This window comes from Telmatherina bonti (assembly GCF_933228915.1).
Source record: "Telmatherina bonti genome assembly, chromosome: 24".
Lineage (NCBI taxonomy): Eukaryota > Metazoa > Chordata > Actinopteri > Atheriniformes > Telmatherinidae > Telmatherina > Telmatherina bonti.
Genome location: NC_136633.1, coordinates 6,173,037 through 6,199,254, shown reverse-complemented (window position 1 = coordinate 6,199,254; position 26,218 = coordinate 6,173,037). Strand labels below are relative to the sequence as shown.

The 26,218-nt window shown below is 43.3% G+C and overlaps 1 protein-coding gene across 1 annotated transcript in view; it reads left to right on the top strand.

Moving 5' to 3' along the window:
* The window catches only part of LOC306773914 (BCL-6 corepressor-like), an 87,020-nt gene that overhangs the window by 10,623 nt on the left and 50,179 nt on the right, over positions 1-26,218 (top strand). The window contains exons 3-7 of the mRNA XM_079263857.1: positions 8,226-10,409; positions 11,460-11,798; positions 20,110-20,406; positions 22,345-22,597; positions 24,616-24,757. Of these exons, the coding sequence (XP_079119983.1) occupies positions 8,226-10,409; positions 11,460-11,798; positions 20,110-20,406; positions 22,345-22,597; positions 24,616-24,757 (3,215 nt within the window). The remainder of the gene's footprint in view (positions 1-8,225; positions 10,410-11,459; positions 11,799-20,109; positions 20,407-22,344; positions 22,598-24,615; positions 24,758-26,218) is intronic.

The window sequence follows — 26,218 nt, the reverse complement described above, 5'->3', positions numbered from 1 at the left end:
AGTTCGGCCAGTTAAACACCGTAATATCCCTCCGTTACGGGGCGTTACCATAGCAACGTATTAACCAGCTGGTTCAGATCAGTCGTCTTTTAACAGGTGAATGAGAGAAACGCGCTGCAGCCTGACAGCGGTTGTTTGGCATAAAACGTACATCCAGGCCAACGTAAAATAGTTCCTATAGAAGCGGTAAAAGCAGTTTAAACAACTCGGAACCGTCCATTAGACGGTTATAATGCACGACATGGAGTCTAGAACACCACGACGCGCAGCGTTGTTTATAAATACTGGATAATACTGTTAAATAATCAAGATCTCAAATTCAGTCAAAATAATCGCAATTTTAATTTTTGTCATAATCGAGCAGCCCTAATTGGATGTTGAGTTGGTGGTCTACAACGGGATCTGTTAAATTTTCTCTGCACTGAAGAGCCTGAAGTTGACGGGTTCAGAGAAAAGCGCTACAGGAAGAATGAAACAAGAAGGACTTTGTTAAATGCTCCCCACAAGTACTGCTGCCTCCATGGTGAGCATTTTCTTTTGGTTAAAAGTTCTACGGAACTCGTCTAAGTAAGTGGAAAAAGGTGTTGCATCGATGGAAAAAGGCTAAAGCCCAATCTATTACTCTTCCACATCGAAGAATGATAGCAACAGAAGTCCTGGAAGCCAAGAGACCACTGAAGAAGAGAGCAGCTACACTTGCTTACTTCACCAGAAAACTGTTCGGGAGTAGAAAAAGCAGGATAGGGACGGGACAGGACAGGCAGAGCTTTGGGTCCTTAGCTTGGTGGGAGATAACAGATGAAGATCTTGTAGCTGTGGAGAAAACAGACAATAAGTAATGATAGCTCTGAATCTGGTTAAAGTCTGTCCAAGCAGGGATCACAATGACCCTGTTGTTGCCCCAGGAAGCGCAGTGCTTATTCGTGTTCTGAGAATTCCTCCCTGTTCAGAAATGGTAGAAAATAAGTGTCTGCAGGGTCCATTCTCGGGGCAAGATTGCACTGTCACCACAGAGAGATCTATGACAGAGGTAGACCATTGTTAGGCTCCTAGATGTTCAGGCCCAGAAGTCAAAGGACATAGTTTCGTTCTCAGTGAAATATAGTTTGTTATCCCTCTAAAGATTTTTTTATGGGCCAACGTGTAACATAAAACAAAAACGTCAATCACCTGTTGTGCAACTAAATGCCAAAAGCTAACAAAAATAACCAATGTTTAGTCTGAAAATGTGCCATAAAAATGTTCTCTGGGGCATAAAAAGGAAAAAATCCAGAATTAAACATCTTCAGAAAATTCCATATTACAGCACATTGAGTTGTGAAATTTCACAATATTATATTTATGTGACGATTACGTGACGAAATGGAGCATTAGATGTTACATGATGAGTGAGATTATATCTTTAAATTTTCTATCATTTGCAGTTAATTTAAAATGTTTTGTCGTGCAGTCCCGATACGACTAAACTAAGAATCAGGTTTAAATGGTTATTCGTTACCAGCAGCCTGTTTCCGTTTCTCCAGTTTCATCTGTAAACCAGTAAAGCTCTGACAGTCAGAAATCAGGATTGTAGCTGGAACAAGGTGATTTGCTGTTAGCTGGAAACTGCAAATGTCAGCGTGGTGGCAGAAACTGGACACGTAGAAGACAACAGAAGAGTCAGGACTAAAACTGGTCTACAGCAGATGAACAGGACCTGATAGATGCATCTGGACCTTCAGTTGGTCCTTCTGTCGTGTTATTGGCTATGTAAAGTAATGTGAAAAGCAAAGTTCTCTCTAGAACTTTCTTCTCATGGAGCTCCAGGAAGCACTGTGTGATGGGTTGGACCTGATGATTGCAGTTGAAAGTGGAAAGTTTTTTCTTCTGTGTTTTTGCCAGTTTTGCTTGTAAAGTAGGAATTGACCAGATTCAGACAACTTTTTTCTTGTTCTCATGGCCTCGAGCAAGTACAGTGTTCTCTCTTCTCACAGGCTTTACTCCACTCTGTCACTGCTTTACAACTAAACCTGAAGTTTAGACTCCAGTGTTTGTTTTTCAGAATTAAAATATTTGCAGAGCAGTGTCACAAATGCTCAGTACAGTGTCACACTTTTATTATGGTCTGCAAATGTTCACAAACATTGACTTTATGTTGAAGTAAATCCATTCATACAATATAGTTTTTATTTTACTATCTGAAAAAAATATTACTTAGAAAGCATTTTATTTTACTGTGGTGATGCACCGAGTAGACTGTGTAAAAAAGATGGGTGGAGCCTCCGTGACGTCACAGGTAGGTTTCTGAAGAGCTGAATTGAAGCTCGGTGGGCGGTTCCTACCATCACCATCTTGGCAGCGTCACTTGTGTCGTCTCTCCCGGAAAATTAAAAAAAAGTGCAAAAAGGGGAAACTGAGAGGGGGGCTGTGAGCGTGAGGGTGGATGATTGACATCTAGCGAATACTGACCTGCCTGTAGCTAAGAGCTAACCGAGCTAACCAAGGAGCTAACAGAAGCTAACCAGCTAATGGAGGTAGGCGGGCTAAAGCTAAGTCACGTTGTTAACCGACTAAAAACGGCGGTAGTTCTACGTTCGTCTCACTTGAAGCGTGATGTCGGGTAACTGTCAATCAAAAGGACACGCCCCTAAATATGCAGAATTTTGAGATGAAATTGGTTATAAATTGATAAGTTCTAAAAAAAATCTCTCCCTCCACAGTTACCACAAAGGTAAAACCGACCTATTAAACCTAAAATGTTTTTGTACCAGGCTGTAAACATGTTTATTCCTGCTGTAAACATGTTTATTTCTGCTGTAAACATGTTTATTTCTGCTGTAAACGTGTTTATTTCTGCTGTAAACATGTTTATTCCTGCTGTAAACATGTTTATTTCTGCTGTAAACATGTTTATTTCTGCTGTAAACATGTTTATTTCTGCTGTAAACATGTTTATTCTTGCTGTAAACATGTTTATTTCTGCTGTAAACATGTTTATTCCTGCTGTAAACATGTTTATTTCTGCTGTAAACGTGTTTATTTCTGCTGTAAACATGTTTATTTCTGCTGTAAACGTGTTTATTTTTGCTGTAAACGTGTTTATTCCTGCTGTGAAGTTGGTCTTTTTAACAAGGGAGTCCATCAAGATTTGTTCAGTCTTGGAGCCCCTAGTGGACGAGGGGGGAACTGCAGTTTTATGCACAGGCTTTAAACTGCCTGAGGTTGCTGCTTCACTTCGACCATTTATATACACTGAAAAGGAGAAAAAGCTGAGTTATGCCACATGGCACAAGTAGATCAGTGGCAAAAGGTCTGATGGAGGAAGATCCTCCCAAGAACTTGGACTTCATCAGGTGTGCTGGAGGGAGGGATGGACCTCAGCAGATCAAAAATAACGTTTTTACCAAGAGAAATGAGAGAAAACTGTCCTAAAAGGGTTCAGACTATGTTGAAAACTAACAGCTCAGACCAAATTTTCACTTTCAAGCTCCTTAGAATCAGACGAACTCTGTTTCCGCCTGATAGACCAGATAATATGTTTGAACATGTTCCAGTAAACCGCTGCAGCTGCTTCCTGTTTTCCTGGAAAAATAGAAAGAAACCAAACTGGATCAGGACTGCTGGACAGAACTGTAAATAATATACAATGTCACATCTCAATATTTTACATTTCCTGACAGTTATTTCAGATAACTGAGCTTTTGTTTGTTTCCAGTCGGGTGGCTGGATTAGATGCGTTTTGGTGTCACATGAGCAGAAAAAGAGGAATATATGATCACAGCAGCTCTTTATTCCAGCTGCACTCGTGTCACATGCAAAGTTAATCCGTGGAGTTTGACATCTGCCTTTTGCTGGTTGTTTTATGCAATCAATCTGTTCGTTTGCTGTGAAAATAAAAAAACAAAAACCAATAGCTGATAAACAATTTCCCAGTTTCCTTTACGGGGAGATTCATTCACGGCTCTCGGTTTATTTTTCATTTCAGTCTCTTTAATTTCCTCTTCATGCTACCTTAAAAACAGTGATGAAGGATCTCCTCCTCTTCCTCCTCCTCATCTCAGGCGGCCTCCCAGCTGTCTGGATAATTTCCTAATAGCCCTGCGGCTGATAACCAATCAGAGACGCTTCACAACGCCGTGTGACAGGAAATTCAATTAGGCGTCTCCTTTACTTCAGTGCCATTCTCCTCATGCTCTCTCTCTTTTTACCTTGCTCTCCCTTCGTATCTTGCTCTCCCTTTGTTTATTCCTTACCTCCTCTCTTTTCTCTCTCTCTCTGTGGTTTCTCACTCCTGCCTCTTCTCCGTCCTCCTCCTCTGTTTCCTGGATTTGTCGATGGAGACTGAAGCATCTCCGGGCATCGAGTGCCAGCCAGGAAAACCAAGAAAAGAAGGGATCATTAAAAAAATCTTATTATTGAAAATGACATCGTCGGCTTCCTGAACTGCAGAGGTTCTCTAAAAATACTAAATACTTTTATTCGTGTCAATCCTGAAAAATGAATTTAACCCTCAGAATATGTAAAAATCATTTCACAATGAGCTGTTTAATTTCACTTGGACTTATTTTTGGATTGATTTAATCTTTTTTAACCAGTAAAGTCTTTAGTAACAGATTACTTATGATTTAAAAGGATATGAAACAAATATTTAAAAATGAGTTTCAGCCTGAAAAAAAACCAAAAACTCATAATATGCACAGAAGTCAAATGAAATCAAGGACAGCAGAAAAACTTACCCAGACAGTTAAAATCCATACAAATCAATTAAATTCAGTTTAATTCACTTTAGTTCTGTTTAGTTGTTTTTACACCACGCTGGGTGAGAATTCTAACGACAACTGACTGCGTTATTTTTGTATATGTTCACACGTAGTTTGGCGAGTTAAATCACTGTTATATCCCTCCGTTGCAGCCGTTACAGTGGTCACCATGGCAACATGTTAATCCAAGGTTTTTAACAGGACGCTGCGCATCGTGGTGTTCGAGACTCCGCATTATGCATTATAACCATTTAATACACAGCTCCTCATTGTGTAATCCTTACTTGTACAACACAAATACACAGCAGCCATCTCAACACGTACTTTTATCAATAGTCCAGTTCAGTCCAATTCATTGTGTCCATCTTATCCAATTTTAATAAATCCCTTATATTGTCAATATTACAGCAATTTTTGATATAAACTGTGTTTATATCAGTGAAACTGAAACTGATAACCAATAGATTGCATCAAATCTGTAACATATTCTTGGAAACGTTTGTCACTGTCATGCCAGAGTCTGCATTGCACTAATTTCTCAAAAATTACACCCTTTTTCTACCGAAGCAGTTCCCCTTCTGGTTCAGAACCAGTGCCAAATTAGGGTGCATTCACACCAGGATAGTCCACTCGACTCTGGTACTGGTTCTACTGGGGAGTATGATGGGTGCAACATTCTTTGGAACTAATTTGCATTCATGCTACACCACTCAAAGAAATGAGTTCTTTAATTAAAATTTTCCACTTCCTGCAAGAAGCCGCACTGCATTAAGAATCTGTTAATGAGAATCTGTTGGTTCATGCAGGGACACCTTTGTTTCCATCTGAGTAAAACATGGATCTGGATCAGATCCTAGCGGTCTTTGGTTAATTATATTTCTTTCATGACTTTTATTGACATTCCTCTTGTCTAGAGCGGCCTATCATCTCACACATGCTTATGCTTTGGATATGCTTACTAACAATGCTGTGTGCTAGGCCTGAGTCAGCTTTTTTGATCCAAATTAGAGTTTTCCTCCAAAGCCACTTACATCTGAGAGTGAGATCAACACATGCAAGAAATCAAACAATAGGGGACATCATAGGTCAGGGCTGGTCAGACTGCTGCATGTCTATTTGGGCACTGGTGTTGCCATGTAGTGCTAGAGGCACTACTTTTTGTTCCCGTTCCCTACTTTTTGACCCTGCAATAGTCCCTTTGTCAAAATCCGAGAAACAAGTGATTCCGAAATATCATCTTGGGTGCTGCTTATTCAGTGCTGAATTGTGGGAAAGAGCTGGATAAATCTCTCCAGTTCAATCTGATCAATAAAAGTTACACAAAGTGCGGATATCCTCCTTGAAGAGCAGAGTCTTTAGCTTGCTCCTAAAAGTTGATAGTGACTCTGTGGATCGGACAGAGTTCGGTAGATCGTTCTCCCACTGTGGAACAACAGATGAAAAGAGTCTAGCTGTGAAGCAATTTTGGTGACTGTTTTGTAAGCCAGAAGCAGAGCTTTTACTTTGTTTCATCTTACAACTGGAAAAAGGAAAAGATTGGTTGGACACATAATGAGCTCAGTCCTAGCTGAAGGTAGGGCTGCTCGATTAGGACAAAAAATGTAATCATGATTATTTTGACTGAAATTGAGATCTGGATTATTTAACACAATTATCCAGTATTTTTAAACAAAATACTGGATAATTGCGCGTCGTGGTGTTCTAGACTCTAATGCACAGTTCCGAGTTGTTTAATCCACTTTTACCGCTTATATAGGAACTATTTTACGTTGGCCTGGATGTACGTTTTATGCCAAACAACCGCTGTCAGGCTGCAGCGCGTTTCTCTCATTCACCTGTTAAAAGACGGCTGATCTGAACCAGCTGGTTAACGCGTTGCTATGGTAACGCCCCGTAACGGAGGGATATCACGGTGTTTAACTGGCCGAACTATGTATAGGAAAATAATGCAGCCAGTTGTCACTGACAATGGTATAAACTATGTTTAGGTGAACTTCCACAACCTACTGCAGTTATTCTACATTGACCTGCAGCCGGAGCCGACTGAGACTGGCCGCCTGGGAGTGCTTTAGGACGGGAGAGGCTCCCGCTGCTCCTTCCTTACAGTAACTGCAGGACAATATGTGCCTTCAAGTCAGTCGCCAAAACACCAGAAAAGTCTCTAATAACTCCAGTAAAAGCTGCTAGATTTGTCAGAGGTCGCTTTTAACAAAAAAAGTCACCAGATTTCGCGAGAAAGTCTCCAAGTTGGCAACAGTGTCTGAATGAAAGCAAAGCGGCTGTGGGAGGAGTTTACAGCACAGCGCTGCAATGCCAGAGACGCTCGATTAGCAGCTGAAGACAGCAGGAGAGGAAACTGCAGAGAGAAAAATAATCACACCCTTTTATTTTTATGATCGTTGAAAACCCAGATCATAATTGAGATTAAAATCCGATTAATCGTCCAGACCTAGCTGAAGGTGGCGATTCTTCATCCATGCAGAGATATCTGATATTTGCATTGAGACAGTTGTGTTGTCTGGTGGGAAGGAAATGAAAAAGCTGAATGTCATCAGCGTAACAGTGGTAGGAGAAGCCATGAGAGCTTCTAACTGCGCCAAGTGCAGTAGTAAAAGGAGAAGAATAAAAGGAGAAGAGGGCCAAACACCGATCCCTGAGGCACCCTCTTTTCAACCTACGTGATCTAGACACTTCCTCTTTCCAGGATACTCTAAAAGATCTTCATGTGAAGTAAGACGTGAACCCTGAGAGGACATATAGTAGTAAAAGTATTGTTTGTGGAAACTAGTGGGTGCTGTATGAATCTGACCCGCTGCAGGGTGTACCAAAGGAAGGGCTGAACCAGATGTCTACTCTTCTAGGATTTATTCAAGGTGCTCATCTTCCAGGTTTCGGTTATATGTGCACGGTTCTAGGAATATACAGAAAAATAAAGAAAAACCTAAATATACAGGTATACAACCAATAAGGCAAATATCTATAACAGAGGTAATGAGCCACAACTTCCATATACTGAAATAAACTAAAAATACAAATGGAAAACCCGGCACTACATACATACACACCAACAAATGCTCCCGGATGGATCAGGGATAACTGGAGGCTAACTGCATCACATATTTACTACTAACCACACAGACATTGATGACACAATTAGCTGGTGAAGATACTAAGTAGAAACTGACGAACTGAACAAGCAACTTATGTTGTTTTGTACACGCCCACCACACCAAAACACCTTGAGAGTCCGAGATAGGAAAAAAAGACAACTGAAACGTAGTATAACTTATTGCGGTCTCTCCGCTTGTTCTGTACTTCTCCTCTCACATAAACACAGGCACAATCAGGCCGCATGGGGCTGAAGCTGAATTCTGATTGGCTGCTGCCTAACTGTCATCAGTCTCTGGGCAGAAGTAGTTGAGTGGCAGGGTCTTTTCTACATTGTTTATAAATATTAGGCACTAATTTGGACTCTTTATGTTACAGGTGGATACCAGTGCTGCTCACAGGATGAACCCGCTAGCTGCCCTCAACATTGACCGCACCCCTTTGTTGGGGGAACACCCCCGCCCCCACGGAGGCCTATTCTACCCTGGCATTTATTCTCTTTCTGGACATAAGCCCCAAGAGCTGGGTACCTCCTTCCCACTTGGGTATGAGATCCTGTACAAGCCTGATGCAACTTTACTGGATGTTCAGAAATCTGTGAACGGATATGCTGGACTATATAAAAGCCCACTTCCAGGACTGCAGAAGCCTCTGTTTGTCCCAACTGCAGAAAGGGATGGCTTGGGACTGGACCGTCAAGTTGCACCCATTGACAAGCAGTCAGAACTGGGCCTGAATGGTGCTGGTGGCTTTTTGAGATTGCCCTGGATCAGCCCTTACATGGATGCTTCCATGTACCCCTTCCTGGACATGGCATACAGGGCCTCTTTCCTCTCTCAACCATCGCCCTTCATCCAGCAACAGCTGGCATATCAGTCTCTGTTTACAACTGGAGGGAGCATTGCTGGAGAGGAAAGACTGTTCTACATGCCTCCTTATGCCCCACCCCATTTGACCCCATCACTGGGCCCTCATTTAAGGATGTCTACAGCTACTCCGGCTTCTGCTGTTCTTTCTCCCATACCCCACTGCCAGGACAAGGGCTTGCAGGGACTTGCTCCACAGTTGCATCAAGAACCCTCTGCTTTCACCAGTAGTCCTCAGATCCACCAGGAGTCAAATGTGCAAATTGCCCACCATAATGAGCGACAGCATAGTAAAAGCAATGGAGTAAAGTCCAGCCAGACCAGTTCTACAAAGCATACTCTTAGCAAAAGCAGTAGTGTCCACATCAACACTTCAGCTAGCTCTGCTACATTAGATTCTACCCCAGTTTCCCAACTTGCTTGTCCCCTTCCCCAAACCCTCAAAAACTCTACTGCAGACCTCCAGAAGTCCCTTTATAGGAGCAACTCCTTAACCTCATTTTCAGTGTCTCATCCCTTCTGCTTGAGCCCCCAGCACAGTCCTTCCACAAATTTGGTTGGCAACAAAACCAAAGATGCCAGTTCAGACAGCAGTAAATCAAACAAGTTTACTACACTTGCAAAGACATCAATTGACAAAGCTGTACCTCAAAAGGCTGCCAAAAGCCAAGGAGAAAACCCTTTGGATTTGTCTGCCAAAGAGTTTAATGAACTTTCGAATGGATTTCCCTCCAAAGTAGAAGCATTAACCAAGATGGCGTATTTGCCACCATCTTCTTATAGGCTGGTACCCAATCAGGATCAGCAGCTCAAAGAAGGTCAGCCCCTACCTGTTAGTACATTACTTAATTCTCCAGATAAAGAAATGAGCTACAATGCATCCTCTAAAGGGGTTCATCCTGGTCACAGTGGTGCTCAGACTTTAAGCAAAAACAGTGTAGACAGTGTTCATAATCCACAGCAGCCCTCAGAGTCACCTGGATTCTCAGCAGCTGAGTTAAAAAATATCCCCAGTCCCGCCTCAGGAGTACGACCTTCTGCAACATCTCTTACCCCAAATCTTAAAGCCAGATGGTCAAGAGTTCATCCAGCTGATACAGAGAAAAGTTCTTCAAGCAGCAAAGAAGATCCTCGCTCTGTAAAACAGTGTACACAACCTACTCAGGCACAAGGACATCGGTCTAGTCCTCCAGAGCAGCAGCAGTCTCTCAAAGAAAACAAAAACGCCTTCAGACAAATTTATGGGGACTCTTACCTCCCTCCTGGCTTAGGCTACACCAGCCGCTACATTCCATACTCAGTTGCAGAGAATATGTCGGCCCAGGGAATGTCGATACCAGGTAATGCACCTGTATATCCCCATCCACTATTACTTGGCAGTAGCAGGTTTTACCCCTCTCATATTGCACCAAAACATATCCTCCCATATGGAGTGCAGCCACATCAAAGTACACAGGAATTGGCCTCAACTTCCATGTTGACTTATTCAGGTCTTAACAGCAAGGAGCTAGATCAAAACAGGACTATGACCCTTGACAAAATCTGGAACGCAGACCTATCTAGGAACCAGGAAAAGTCAGATGCAGACAGCTCCCACAAGAGTGACAACCATAAAGACAAATCCATGAAAAAAACCTTAAAGACTTCAGATAAAAGTCGCTCTTCTGTCAGAGATGATATAGTTTGCATTGACCTGGTGCGTGATGAGACAGATGATGATGATTTTTCCTCTAATAACACCACATGTATCAGGAAAGTAAACTCCCCCAAGCATAGCAGCAGTGGCAGTTACTTCATCCAGGACAAAGGACCATGGCCTCCAGAAACCCCCCATCTGAGTCACATGCCACACACTCCCCTTTGTGAGAACCCTTCATCACCTGTTTCTGCTTGCCAGGAGGCTTCTGAAGAGGATGAGCTGCTAAGTCCTTTTCCAAACATCCCAGAAGAGCAGTCAATGCGCTGTGCCAGAACGTCTCCATGGCAGTTTTCTAGAAATTGTAAATCAAGGACAGCTGGTTATTCTGTCGATTTGATAATGGGTGTTACTTGTGGTCAAAATAGCACTACAACTGAAATGAAAGGGCAGGTTACTGGAAATACAAATACTCAACCCCAGCAAACCCTTTACAATAGTGGTAACTCAGTGGTTGCTATTGGCAGTGAAAGTAGTTCTAGTGACTTCTCTGTCAACAGCACAGGAGTCCACTGTGTGGCCACAAACCCCAAAACTCCAGCCAATGGGGATGGCTGTCTTTCAGAAATCCCAACAAGCAGCAGTAAGGGACAAGAAATTTGTAAAGATTTTAATCCTCAGGTCCAGGCATACCAGCATTTAGATCCCAGAGTTCCAATTGAGGGATTCACAAACTCAAAGCCATCACTTTTTGCCAGCATTAATCCCAATGTATCCAGATGTAATGTCGATGTAAACAGTCCAAAATTAAACAGAAACGTTGGATCTCATTGCAGAGATTACAGATCACCAAGTTGTGAAGACAGAATATTCAATTATCCAATACAGGGAATTGAAAACCCTGTGTCTCCAAGCTGCAGAAACATCAGCCCCCAATTTACTAACAGTGAAAACCACAATGCCGGTCAGCTGAATACCAACCTCAGAGATTCTGAATATGGACAGAGCAACTTTAGTAGTTTCAATTGCAGAAGTACCCTCTCAGAGAGTCAGACATCATGTGCAAGTAGCAATCTCAGGATCTCTTCACATGAAATTGGCTTTATTCAGGCCCCAACATCTCAGAACCCTTCACCTACCAACAAAGACTTGAACAAGGTCTCCTCAAACCTGACTTTGGGTATGAAAAAAGACCTTCCTTCAAGTGACACAGGGCCCATCCTCACCACTACCAACTGTGAAGAGAGCAGGGAGGACTCTGGTATCCAGAATGGCACGGATCCACAGGTAGATGATGATGACGGCCCCGGCGACAGTAAGAACCGAAACTCCAGCCTCACCAAGCGCATTGCCAACTCATCTGGCTACGTGGGCGACCGGTTTAAATGTATGACCACAGAGCTATACGCAGATGCCAGCAAGCTGAGCAGAGAGCAGAAAGCCCTCCAGGTAAGACATTTTAATGCTTCCTTCCTTCATCATTCAGTAAGACAGAATGCAAATCTAATTTTATCTGGTGGTCTGGTGTGTCATCATTATACCCCTGCAGCTTATTTGGGTTTGTTTTCTGACATGTTGCTGTTGAGGCAGTTAAATTTGGTCACTGCAAAAGACTAAAAAAGAAAAAAAGACCACAATGTCTGAGCCTTAACAAGCATAATGTTTTTTAAACCAGGTTTACCTCCAGTATTAAAATCTAATTTTGTTTAGGACAGTTCATCAAGGGACCAGCAAGTTCTTGTCTTCCATGTTATGAAATAACATCATATTTGAATGAAAACTGAAAATATTTTAAGATTCATTAGAGAAGGTGTCTTTTTGTTCTGTTATGATTCTTAACTCATGGATGAAAATGAAAAGTGACTTTGTGCTGGAGATTTGAAGCCGAGGTTTGTTTTGTTTCTGGGTTTTATTTGGAAAAAACACTATATGTCAGGATAAACTGCTGTTTTCCAATCAAGAAGTCAAACACCCTTTTAGCTCTTTAGTAAAAATTTCTGTCATTCTTCCTGAACGACTTTGGTTTGGCTTTGATTTTGGGTAGATTCAAGCTTGTGAATATTCTTTTGAATGAAAGAATAAGTCTTGTTTTCATCGTTACTGCCCAGTATAACCTTCCTGAACGACTTCTTACTCTTTCTAACGTTGCTAAAAAGAGATTTTGAGATGGTCTTTTTTGCATGTGTTTTTTGGTGTTTGCTTTTTTAGGACCATGACAATAAGGCCCATAGTAAAACCATCAGCTTGCAACTCTTCAGGTTATCCCTTATGGATTTTGAGTTGTTTTTAGACATGTTGTCATGTTTTGGCTCTTTTAAATCTGACCCATGAATCAATGTTTTTTTTTTTTTTTAACTCCAACTTTTTCATATGAGGTCTTTATTTGGCCTTTTACCAAAATGTAAATATTTTAATTGCTGCTTTATGGTTTGGATTATAGAGCAGAAGACAAAGGTCAGATTGTGTTTGACAAGATTTTAAGCAAAGTTTTCAACATAGACCGATTCAAAATGTTTCTACAAACTTCAAAATATGTCATTTGGGGTTTTAAGGTTAATCGCATGTTTCTGTTCAGCTTGTTTGCAGACGATGTGATGTTTTCTTTCTTCTCTTTTATTGAGGTTTCTCAATCTTCTCTGGTAATTCGTTCATGGTATAGCCGTATGAGTCATTTAGGCGTCTTCACAGAGAGGACAGAACCCTCCTTCCTCTCTGTTGATCTTTTGAATATTTCAATGTTTTTAGACCTTGTAGATACCCAAAAACAGCAAATGAACCAACCAGTACCAACAGAAATAATTGGCAGTGTTGCACATTATAGCTCAGGTGTGACCAGTGAAAGGAACAAAGAAGCTGATCTCCATTTCATGGCGGAACAGACCAGAGCTGTCAACTGCACTGCCTCTTGTTATGCCTCTTTCAGAGAATGTTATATCGCCATCCATTATATCTTCCATTACCTTCCATTATATCATTATCATTAACTCTTCTTCCACCATTACCATGTTTGCTGTTGAATCTGATCTCAAAAGGGAACTTTTATCTCTGCACTGCCTCCTAATGGACGTGTCATCAAACAACCATGTCAATGTAAAGCATGCATGGGAGCATGGGCAGTGACATTTGACAACCCTTGAAATGGATGTACCAATTTACATACATGACAGAATCTGAAATTAGGTCATAGCCCAAATGATCCATCCACCCCTGAACTGAAACATCTGCACTTTGTCTCTGCAATCCAAACAACAAGGAAATTTTAGCAGCTAAACCATTTTATTTTATTGCCATCAGTCCTGAGAACTTAACAAGGTCTGTTTTTGCAAACATCTGATTGTACTATTTATTTCAAATCATATCACGGCAGATGTGGCTTTAACCTTCCAAAAGGTCTTTTACAGACAAAGATTTGACAAACAATTAAAGTTTCAACCATCTTGGGGGTTTTGAGGTCTGTGCACAGTTTTAATGATAGTTATATTGTGCTGTAAGGGTAATCATTCTTATAGCAGTGGGCCATTGAGGAAGTCATTTGTTCATTTTTAGTATGCAGTAATTTTCATCTTGTAGAAACTCTGTTTTGTAGTTTTCAAGTCTTAAAACCACTAAATAGACTGTGGGCCTTGAGCACTATCTCTTCTATCATCATCAGTTTCTCAGGAACAGTAGTGTATAACTCTTTGGGGTAAATTGTGATAGATGTCTTACCCTTTAGGTGATCTATGGAAGTTTTTTCAGCATTTATATCTTGTTCAGGAGGTTTACAATTCAGCCACAATATGTAGTGTTTATTCAGAGACTCTATGGTAAATCCGCAATGATCCATGATAACATCATAATTGATCACATTTTTATAATAAAAAAGATCACTATCAGTAACATGTTGCTCATCGACCTCTATGCTGACCTGGAAATAATGATAAAACCACTTTTTGTCTATGTGTGCATTTGGGAGTTTCGGAGGTTAAATCTCTGAATGGAAACTGTTGCTTGACTTCTGCTTTGTGGAGTTGTTGTTTAAGTTGTTGATGGTCTGAAAGTTGTTTCCCGAACATTTGTAAAGGCTGAACAAGCCATGATGCAATAAGCTGTAAAGGTTCGACAGTTTCGTAAACGGTAATCAGAATTTCAGATTTGGTGTGCTTTGGTGTGTTTTCAGTACTTTTCTCAGTAAAATGTGTTCAGGTAGAAGGACAGCCTCTACCTTCCTCTTCATCTTCTGTTCTGCAGATGTGTTCAGATGGAACTGAGGTCAAGTTTGGAAAACTCTGCAAGGCTCCAGGTGGCCGTTAACGTGATGGTTTTGCCCAAAAACAAGAGATGTGTTTTGCTCTTCATCTCTCACTCCAAACAACAACTTTTTTTCACTGCTTCCTGTGGTTCCTTTACCTCCTTTTCATCGTCCATGCCCCAGCAGGTGGAGGAGGAATTTGAAAGAAGTCCTCCTCTGCCTCTGCTTCAACGTTTTTCCACCACCAGTGACTTGTTTTATTTTGCCATCAGCTGCTGTTTCATGTTGAAGAAAAGAATAAATAAATGATGAAGAACATTTTTCTCACAATGTTTGCCTCCGACACCCAACACATCAACTCCACCACTGATCTGTGAACACGTCGACTCTTCCCTGAGCAGCAGCTGTTCTTGAGTTTCAACCTTATTGTGAAGTTAAAGTATGAATCATAAAATGGTTCTTTTTTTTTTAACAGCTACTGCTTATCACACCATCTTCACTCATGTGTTTTTCCTTTGGTTGCTCGTTGTGTCTCGGGTGGCTCAACCCTCAGGGAATGGGGCTGAAATCCAGGCTCAGCGACCAATGTTCACCCTGCATGTACCATTCCTCTGCTGTTCCTGCAAGCCTCCCAAAATGACAAGTCAGGCAGCAGGTACAGCCCGTCTGAATGATATATAAGCTCGCAACATCCTGACTCATAAGGAGTTTATCAGTGTTGTGTTGCTTTGAGAAAAACTCATTCCTGTTCTGGGAATTGCAGTCTTAACTCGTAGCACTCGTTCTATCAGCACTGTGACAGCAAACAAGCATTCTGCTTCTCTTTAACCAGATCTCAGGATTTGAGCTGGTGCCTCTCTTTTCGCTCATTAATCCCGGCCGAGCCCTTTGAATCTGTCTTCTGACGTTGCTTCCTCTTGATGCCGACCCTCATGGGACTCTGGAAGTATGGGTTAAATGCGCTTACCTCCTCCTGCTCAAAGCTCTGCTTTCCTTGGGAATTCATGGCATCATAGCCAAAGGTTTGGCTTTGATTTTCGGCAGATTCAAGCTTGTGAATATTCTTTTGAATGATAGAATAAGTCTTGTTTTCATCGTTACTGCCCAGTATAACCTCTGTTACAGTTTGTGTTTTAGTTAGATGTATCTAAGGTTTTTAAAGATTAAATTCAAGTTCAAAATTGAGATTTTGCACTTAAGATGGCACAAATATTTTGGGTTTTTTTTGTGCCATGTGCACCTTTATTGCATGGGTGTTCAAAATCCTCAATGGCTGCTGTGTTGCAGGTAACACCTAATGAAGTTCTGCACGATGACTCTTTGGTTTGAGTCAAGTATGTTGAAGCAGGGCAACATAGAAAACCTGCAGCATTGTGACCCTTGGAGGTCTGAGCTGGATACTCCTGCACTAAAATGTATTTCGAGCTCTGGTAAGGATTCTGAGATGAGCGGTTAACCCTATTCCAAACACCTTCCCATTCAGAGTTATGGGTAAAACCAGGAATACCAGGAAAGGCTCACCAAAGGAAATGTTATGTCAGTAGAGGAAGTCTTTTTTAGAAAATTATGGAACAGCTTTTAATATGGTTGGTTCCACATGTATCACATAGCATCTCGCACAATGAATGTTTAGTAAGAGTGGATTTCCACGAGTGACCACGTTTTCTTTGCAGATAGAAATAGAAAATGGTATGTTAGAGATTAAACTGCGTGTAAAGCTCCTCAACACCAGGCTAAAGTTCCCATACAATTGGATCCCTCTGCCAAAGCACTCTCTACTGTGCATAAAATTGATGGAATATTTACCAATTCAGTTTAATTTGATTCAATTCAGCTCTGTTTGTGTAGTGCCACTTCACAATAATGTCATCTTCACAACGTCATCTCCGCTTTATCAATTCCAGCCAATTCATTTTGAATGGCCAAGTTAAGGAAAATCAACAGACTGCATTGATTAAGAGTTCATGATAATTAGTGTGTGTGAATAAGGCTTCCAGTTTAAGTTTTAAAAAATGTTTAATAAACTGCAATTAGCTGGATCATAAATGGACCAAATTTGACATGGTTTTTTAAGGTGCGTTGGCAAATATCATTTCATGCAGTTTGAATGGGAAAAACAAGATTGTTGTCTAATTCATGCCCTGTGCCATCTACTCTATCATCATTACAGTAGGTCAAAATATGTTGCGTAAAAGCCCAATCAGAGTTTAAAGTTAGGTAGCCGAAGTCTTCCATCAGCCCTGTCTGAAGGCATATCGTGTATTTTTATCTGAAATACTACTAGCAGTGTTATTTTCCATATTGGTAATCTTCTGCAGGTCTGTTTAAGGCCTTTTAAAAATCCAAAGTATGAAATATCTTAACAAAATATTTCCTCATTTTCAGTTTGTTGGTCCTTCAGTAAGTAACCTGGTTTCAAGTTCAGGATTTGGTACGTAATCTGGTTTCAAGTTCAGGATTTGGTACGTAACCTGGTTTCAAGTTCAGGATTTGGTACGTAACCTGGTTTCAAGTTCAGGATTTGGTACGTAACCTGGTTTCAAGTTCAGGATTTGGTACGTAACCTGGCTTTAAGGTCAGGATTCAATACCTAACCTGGTTTTATGGTCATCGCTTGGTTCGTGACCTGGTTTCAAGGTCATGGTTCTGTTCGTAACATGGTTTTTAGGTCACATTTTTGGTCTAGTAATGAACATATGCAAAACACAAAGCTGCTTAACTTTGGTGTGAACAGGAACATATGTAATCACATTTCTAATTAACCTAAAATAAAACAGTTTTAAGTAAATTCTGTAGTAAAAAGTAAAATAATAGCATAAGCAGTAGGGATGTAAATCACAAGATATTAAATCGATTTAATGAATGGCAATTCAAAGTTTCCCTGTTGCTCAAATTCAGTCACAATCCTATTTTATTCAACTTAATTTAGAATCCACTAATGTGAAATTATATCACAGGTAATTGTCATTTATGGAGAGTCGTCAAGCTGCGGTGTCTTCTTGAAGCTGACACTAGCCATAGCGTCCGCTAACCAAAGCCTGAGCTGCACTCTGCGTTGTTCAAGCAGGAAGCATGTGAAAGGCAGGAAAGCCATTCTGTATGGATACATGGACCATTTCACCTGTAGTTTGTAGGGTATGTTTTGTGTTTATCCTCTGTTTTCAACAGTTGTGTTTTTCAGGCCATTCTATTATAATTCCACTGATAAAGTTCTTCATTTGTTCAGCCACATTTCCTTTGTGTTTGACCAAACCTGAGGCTCCTCTCAGAGATAACAGGTGCTTGTCTGGTTTTGCATTATTTGAGACTTCTTCGCTGAACCAGTGCAGCATTCTCTTTTATTTTGTCAGGGAAATGTCAACTTCTGATCAGTAAATGAATGATGGTTAAAGACGTTTACTTACTTTCTGTGTTATTTGACCATCTATGGTTTATTCAACGCTTGATAAAACAGAAACGCCCCCACAGCCCTCTGCATGACCATGAAAATGTTTTACATGCTGCATGGTATCTCAGATCTCTGATTTATTTAGTAGAAATGTCAGAAACTCAGCAGTTATATCCTGCAACGAGCTTTCGGGGCTCCAGTGTTCGGGAGGGAAACGACTTCAGATAAGCGGATGAGAGGATAATAAAGATGCAGGTTTTTCCAATGTCAGCTTTCATCTTCTCTGTTTTCTGGCTGAAATCTGATGTTGGGATGTTTTCTAGCTGCTTGGGGCTGTTTGTTCATGACGGTAGCGGCGCTGACATTAACTCGCTCCTCCGTCGCCTGCGGGTGCGTCGTCTCCATGCAGCGGCGGATGGATTTGTAGATCGTTTCACAGGTCATTAATTTTTAAAATGGGTTTGTGGTCAGGGCAGAGAGGAGTGTGTGACGATCACCAGCCGGTCAGGCTGGAGATGGGGGAGGAGTTACATACGCTTTCCATCAGTTACCACGGTTACCAGGGTCATATCCAGACCAAGAAAAGAGATCAGTTGATTGCTTTTGGGGGTGAAACGCAGGAACATGCAGCATTTCATTCTCAGAGATATGAATAGAGATGTGTTCAGAGACGTGGATGGAGGGAAGTTCTTCTGTTCCTGGAAAGTTTGAGCTTCCTGCTGAAAACATGACAGCTTTTAAAGCAGAAATGTGCCTTTAGCGAAGTAATGCATGAAGCTGAAATGACAGGAAGAAGAGCTGGAAGGTATTAAATAATGAAAGATATTCATTTACTCAGAACCGAATCTCAAACTGGCTAAAAACACAAAAAAAATGTTTGAGAAGGGTCAGATTATCAGCATCAAGCAGAGAATACCTCTAAGTAGATGCAGAAGCAAATAAAACTGGGCTCAGAACTGTCCAACACATTGATTAAAAACTGGAAGGATGGAAGGAACCACCGTCTTCCACGAGGAAACGTAGAAAAACATCCTGAACGATGGTGATGTTGATCACTGTAACGTTTGGTGAAACCACATGGAAGAAAAACAGCAGTAGAAATCAGGACCATGTTCAATAGTGAAAGTAAGAAGATTTCCACACGAACAATGTTAAGGAAGTCAAGGGACTGAACCCTTATGGAGCCAGAAGATCACCACTGATAAGTGAGGAGAACCGGAGAACCAGCAGAAAGACTGCAATCTGCATCCGGAAGAAGGTCTCATGTGTCAAGATGGACCTGGTTCCAGACTCACCATGTGCTCTGATGAGTCAGTATTGACCTGGTTTCAGAGTGATGGTATGATGGAGCATCAGGGTAAGAAGAAAGGCAGATGCAGAGACAGACACTGTAAAAGCCTGCAGGGTCAGTCTATGATCTGAGGTTGCTACAGTTGGTCAGGTCTAAGTTCAGGTCTGTGGGGGTACCCTGGGAGTATGGGGTACCTGACCCCTTGTACAAGCTGTCCAATCCTTGTAAGTTGGATTCATTTCCAGTGAGGATTGGACTCCGCCAAGGCTGCCCTTTATCACCGATTCTGTTCATAACTTATATGGACAGAATTTCTAGGTGCAGCCGAGGGGTTGAGGGGATCAGACTTGGTGGCCTCAGGATTGGGTCCCTGCTTTTTGCAGATGACGTGGTCCTGTTGGCTTCATCTGGTTGTGATCTCCGGCTCTCACTTGAGCGATTCGTGGCTGACTGTGAAGCGGCTGGGATGAGAATCAGCACCTCCAAATCTGAGACCATGGTCCTCAGCCAGAATAGGGTGGATTGCCCTCTCCGGGTCAGGTCCTGCCTCAAGTGGAGGAGTTTAAATATCTCGGGGTCTTGTTCACGAGTGAGGGAAGGATGGAGTGCGAGATCGACAGACGGATCGGTGCGGTGTCTGCAGTAATGCGGACTTTGCGCCGGTCTGTCGTGGTGAAGAAGGAGCTGAGCCAGAAGGTGAAGCTCTCAATTTACCAGTCGATCTACGTTCCTACCCTCACCTATGGTCATGAGCTGTGGGTCGTGACCGAAAGAACCAGATCTCGTATACAGGCGACTGAAATGAGTTTCCTCCACAGGGTGGCCGGGCTCTCCCTTATGTTGTGTTCAGAGCAAACGCGTTTTGAGTGACAAGAGCGTCAGGTTTACATGTAAAGTCTATGTGAAGACGCATCAAGGAGGCGTCAAACTTTCTCGCGGCACGTTTTCAGCGTTTGGAGCATCTGCATCACGCGCCAAAAATGTAAAAATTTTCAACTTTTGCCGCTTGATGCTGGGCGTCAACCAATCAGAGCCATCTGCTCACAGCTGCTGGAGGATTTCTGTGGTGAACCCAGACATGGGGCTGAGACGCCCTACGACAGCGTTCCTCGTCGCATGCGGCTCGCTGACTCTTACCTTGCGGCTCGTGAAGCAACTAACAAGAGCTGCAGGCTGCTTGCAGAAACTCTGCTGTCCTAACGGCCCTAACTGACCCTGTCAGTGTTGCCAGTTCTGGCAGATTTCAGCTGCACCGAACTCCACCAAAGAGCTGCTCCGTCGGTAGCTCCGTATAATGAAAAAGAAACGCCCACATTCTGGAGGCATTGTTGTATTTTCACCATATACTGTTGCATAAGTATGCCATTACTCCGTGCAATATTTAGGATAACCATTCCTTGCTAAAAAGCTGAATGTAACTGATTTGGCAATGTAGCAGGATACGTAGCATGGCTACGCTTTTTTTTGGGGGGGGGTGGCGGCTGGTGGCTCACTGCCCTACAACAACGTTCTCTAGCTTTATTTGTTAAATAAAGCCATGCCGCTCTCTCTACAGCATCCCCCATCATTCAAACTGACCGTAAGAAAAGCTCAGACTTTCCTCCCTCTCTTTTCCACCGCATTTGACGATCGCTCCCAACAAGCAATTAATGTGGCAGGAGCATTGGACACAAAAGTGACAGTTTGGTGACCAACATCGAGCGTTCAGTGTTTTGAGGATCAAAAACGCTCAAAATGCGTTTGGTCTGAGCACACCGTTAGAGATAGGGTGAGGAGCTCGGTCATCCAGGAGGAGCTCAGAGTAGAGCCGTTTCTCCTCCTCATCAAGAGGAGCCAGTTGAGGTGGCTCGGGCATCTGGTCAGGATGCCTCCTGGACCTCCCTGGTGAGGTGTTCCAGGCACGTCCCTCTGGGAGGAGACCCCGGGGAAGACCCAGGACACGCTGGAGGGATTATATCTCTCTGCTGGCCTGGGAACGCCTTGTGATCCCTCCGCAGAGTTGGTAAATGTGGCTGGAGGGAGGAAAGTCTGGGCTTCCCTGCTCAGGCTGCTGCCCCCGCAGATGATGGATGGATGGATAGATTGATGGTTACTGCTGCAGTGGTTGTCCAGTGGTTCGAAAGATGGACATGTAACAACATGTAGCCCAAGTCTTTCTGTCATGGCATTCCTTTCTTACTGTCTGAAGCTGATTAATTATTAGGTATGATTACTGATCAAACGAGCCCAGCTTTTGTCCTGTAATGACGTAGAAGAACCACGAGTTGTTTCCAGTTTCCAGGTCGTGAACCATCAGTCAGCCGGAGCCTTGCTGGCGTAAAAGGTCTACTGCTGGTCATGATCTGGATGTTAAGCTTCTGATCCATGTTAAAAGGCTGTTTGTAGTTCCTGAATCACTATGTCTCAGTCAGATCAGATCAGTCAGAAACCGTTTAACTCAGCTAGCGGTGCTGGACGTAGACCATCTGACTGCAGCCGAGGAGACGCCTGTGATCATTTTGTTACCGTTTCACTTTGAATATCTTCATTGGTTTTCTTCTTTCATTCATTTTAATACCTGTGATTCTGAGGGAAGATTTGAGGTATTCCATGTCCTTCAGGCAGGAAATGTAGGAGAAGCTCGAAACTTTTAAAACCTTTAACAGGACTTAGTGTTCGACTAGATCGTGGCAGAGTCTTCTGCTTCTGTTTCTGTCCGTAGATCAGCAGCTTGATGTGTGATTCAGGATTTTTTGGCAGAGTGGGACGTTTTATAACGTGATTTTCATGTCTGCGATTGGTGGTTCAGAACGTATCGGCCATGTTTGATTGGTTTTACGTTTCCTGCCATCTGTTTTTACTGGGAACATGTAACGAAGGGGATCAGAACTTCCTGATGACTCGAAGTGAATCCATCACAGAAGAATCAACTAGTTTGGTGTCAATAAGCCGACAACACTGTGAGATCACTTAATGAGCCAATCAATTGATAAGAGATCGGCGCTGAAAGTGCTGATCGGTTTCTGCCTCCTGATAACAACAGTTTGTGTTTCACACTCGACAAACACCAACAGCTTCTTCTCTCTGCTGTCGTGTTTCCTCTCAGCGGGCGATGCTGCGCTTCTCCGAGCTGGAGCTCAGGGAGGAAGAGGGAGGAGGAGATGAAGACGAGCTGGCAGACGGCCAGCAGGGAGACGGAAGGAGGGATGAAGAAGGAGGAGAGGAAAAGGAGGAGGAGAGGAATAAAGAGGAGGGAGGATGGGAGAGCTGCCAGCCGAGTGAGGGGGAGCGAGAAGGAGGAGGAGGAGGAGGAGGAGGAGGAAGAACTCCCACTGCAGCCACCGCCGAGGCTCCGAGAGGTAAGAGGATTTCCGGAGAGTTCTGCAGGATGACGTGCACGCTCTTTGCACACACACACACAGACACACATGCATGAGGATCGAAACACACACTCATTTTTTCTGGTTGATCTCACTCCCTCTTTCTCTCCCTCTCTCTTTTCAACTTTCCGTCTCTCTCTCGCTTTTTCCTCTCTTTTTCTTTCTCTCTCTCTTTTCAACTCTTCCCATGTCTGCCGCTTTTCCTTCTCTCTTTCGCTCTCTTTCCATCTCTCCCTCTCTCTTCACCCCCCCCACCCTCTCTCTCTCTCTCTCCTGAACTCTGGGTGCACCCTCTCTCTGGAAGCCAGCGCACTGCTGGTTTTCTCCAGGAAGTGGAGTCTGCACATTCAGACTCGAACACACGGACCGGGTGTTTCACATTCTCACATCCACATCAAACAAAGTCAAACTTCCAAACACAAAGAGAAAAAAACTTCTTTCAGGACAAGTTTCTGTTTGTTCGCTACACCGGCATCCAGTCCCAGTTCCCCCCACTGGTCCTACACCTGTTTCACTGACTGCTGGAGGCTTCAGTGACTATGCTGGTTTTTGTGGGGGTGGGTGGGCTGTGGCCCTTCAAACAGACCTCTGTGGGCTGTTTGGGGAACCACACGACCAAAGCCAAGATGACTTGTAAAGAAATGGAAACTCTGCCTACTGGAATATGAACCAGACGGGTGGGAGAGAAAAGACGACCAAGAAATGAGTCAAGTTTTGTTTGTCATTTTGGTTATGGCGGAGTTATATGAAGATACAGGACCTGATGGAGGTGGTGGTGCAGGTGGTGTAGAACATCTTGCGCCGTCTTTAGGAAGACAGAGCAGACAATCATCTCGAGAAACACGTAGATGAAAAAATGGAAACATGACTGCAGGACAACATGTGTGTTGGTAAAGGAAAGTGAATTCTCACATGATAAACTGGACCTGGATGACCATTCAGGGGCTCTGTTGGAGGGGCTTTGGGAGTGTGACGTGGTAACATCATCATCATCATTGTCAACAATATGGAGATGGATTGGGTATCTTTGGATAATTCATCCATCGATACGGACATATATACATTCTCTGGTGCTTATTGAGGTTGGGTTGTAAAGTTACCAGTTCAAGCAGAAAAGCTCTGACTTCCCTACCGATGGAGACTTCATCTTAAGCCTGCTACATCCTCCATGAGAAGAGAGAACTTTTTGATGCCATATTGTTCTCACATGTTTGGTTAAAGACAGTTTTAGACACATGAGGCTGGCTCCGAGAAGTACCGTGTGATTGGTTAGACATTTATGGTTGCTGTGGTTACCATGAAAAAGAATGAAGTTGACAGTTGATGATGCAGATAAATCGGATTGTTTTGATTAAACGGTTCATGAAGTGTCTGTAGCTGAAAAGGAAAAGCAGTTGTCTTACAACAGGAAAGGTGGGAGATCGATTCCAGGCTTCCCCTGACTATGTGCCAAAGTGTCCTTGGACGAGACACTGAACCCCTGGTTGCTTCTCCCCCCCAATGTGCCCATTGGGGGAGGAATGGGTGAATGTGACATGCGGTGTAAAGCAGGGATCCCCAATCCTGGTCCTCAAGCAGGTCCTGCAGGTTTTCTAAGTGTCCCCACTGCAACACACCTGATTCAAATCAGTGTGTATTTAGCAGTCTTTTCTGAGTCTGAGTCAGGTGTGTTCCAGCAGGAACAGTTGGAAAACCTGCAGGATACCGGTCCTCGAGGACCAGGGTTGGGGATCCCCGGTGTAAAGCGCTTTGAGTGGTCTGCATGACTGGAAAAGTGCTATTTAAGTGCTAGTCCATTTACCATTTCCATTTCCAAGACAGCTGATTGAGGTGGTGAGAATGTCTGAAAATTTTTACATCATGTGGCATTAAAACACACAGACCCCGTCATGTGCACCATCCGCCCTGCCGTGGAGGAAGTTTCTCATTAAATATGAAACAACACGACTACATATAAAAGCAGACATCTCTGACTAGTGATCCCGTCTCCATTGCAGATGAAGCTTCTCACGGAGGATGTAAGAAGCTGAACTCATCTGAGGGGACCCTGAGGCGTTCCCAGGCCAGCTGGCAGACGTGGTCCCTTCAGGGTGTCCTGGGTCTTCCTCAGGGCCCCCTGGAGGGATACTGCCAGAAAAGGCATCCTAACTAGATTCCCAAGCCACGTCATCTGGCTCCTCTGGGTGTGGAGGAGCAGTAGCTTTACTCTGAAACCCTCCCTGATGACCGAGTTTCTCAACTTATCTCTGAGAGTCCAGACATCCTGCAGAGGAAACTCATTTCAGCTGCTTGTATCTCGTTCTTTCGAACACAATGCACAGCTGGTGACCAGAGGCATTTTCTAGCCAAAATTAAACATAAATTAAGCCCCACAAACAAAGTTACTAATAAAATTATATATATTATTCAAGGAAAATTGTGATCTGTATCACTGAATAAAATTAATATTGAGTGATTTTAACCCTTTGATGCATCTTGTCCGTGACAGTGAACATCTGTTTAAAAGGTATTTTCTAGTATATTCATAAGTGAGGATGCCATATTTGGAGAGACACCCAACACACTGCCACTAACTGAATAATAAACAATATAATATAAAATGTCATATATACCATCCATCCATTCATTTTCTGCCCCTTATCCGGGGTCAGGTCGCGGGGCAGCAGCCTAAGCAGGGAAGCCCAGACTTCCCTCTCCCCAGCCACATTTGCCAACTCTGCGGGGGATCCTGAGGCGTTCCCAGGTCAGCCGAGAGATATAATCCCTCCAGCGTGTCCTGGGTCTTCCCCGGGATCTCCTCCCAGAGGGACGTGCCTGGAACACCTCACCAGGAGGCGTCCTGACCAGATGCCCGAGCCACCTCAACTGGTTCCTCTCGATGTGGAGGAGCAGCGGCTCTACTCTGATCTCCTCCCGGATGACCGAGCTCCTCACCCTATCTCTAAGGGAGAGCCCGGCCACCCTGCGGAGGAAACTCACTTCAGCCGCCTGTATACGAGATCTCCTTCTTTCGGTCACGACCCACAGCTCATGACCATAGGTGAGGGTAGGAACGTAGATCGACTGGTAAATCGAGAGCTTCGCCTTCTGGCTCAGCTCCTTCTTCACCACGACAGACCAGTGCAGAGTCCACATTACTGCAGACGCCGCACCGATCTGTCTGTCGATCTCACGCTCCATCCTTCCCTCACTCGTGAACAAGACCCCGAGATATTTAAACTCCTCCACTTGAGGCAGGACCTCACTCCCGACCCGGAGAGGGCAATCCACCCTATTCCGGCTGAGGACCATGGTCTCAGATTTGGAGGTGCTGATTCCCATCCCAGCCGCTTCACACTCAGCTGCAAATCGCTTAAGCGAGAGCTGGAGATCACGACCAGATGAAGCCAACAGGACCACGTCATCTGCAAAAAGCAGGGACCCAATCCTGAGGCCAACAAGTTGGATCACCTCAACACCTCGGCTGCGCCTAGAAATTCTGTCCATATAAGTTATGAACAGAATCTGCGATAAAGGGCAGTCTTGGCGGAGTCCAATCCTCACTGCAAATGAATCAGACTTACTGCTGTCGGAAATTAATGTACACACAAGCACACAATT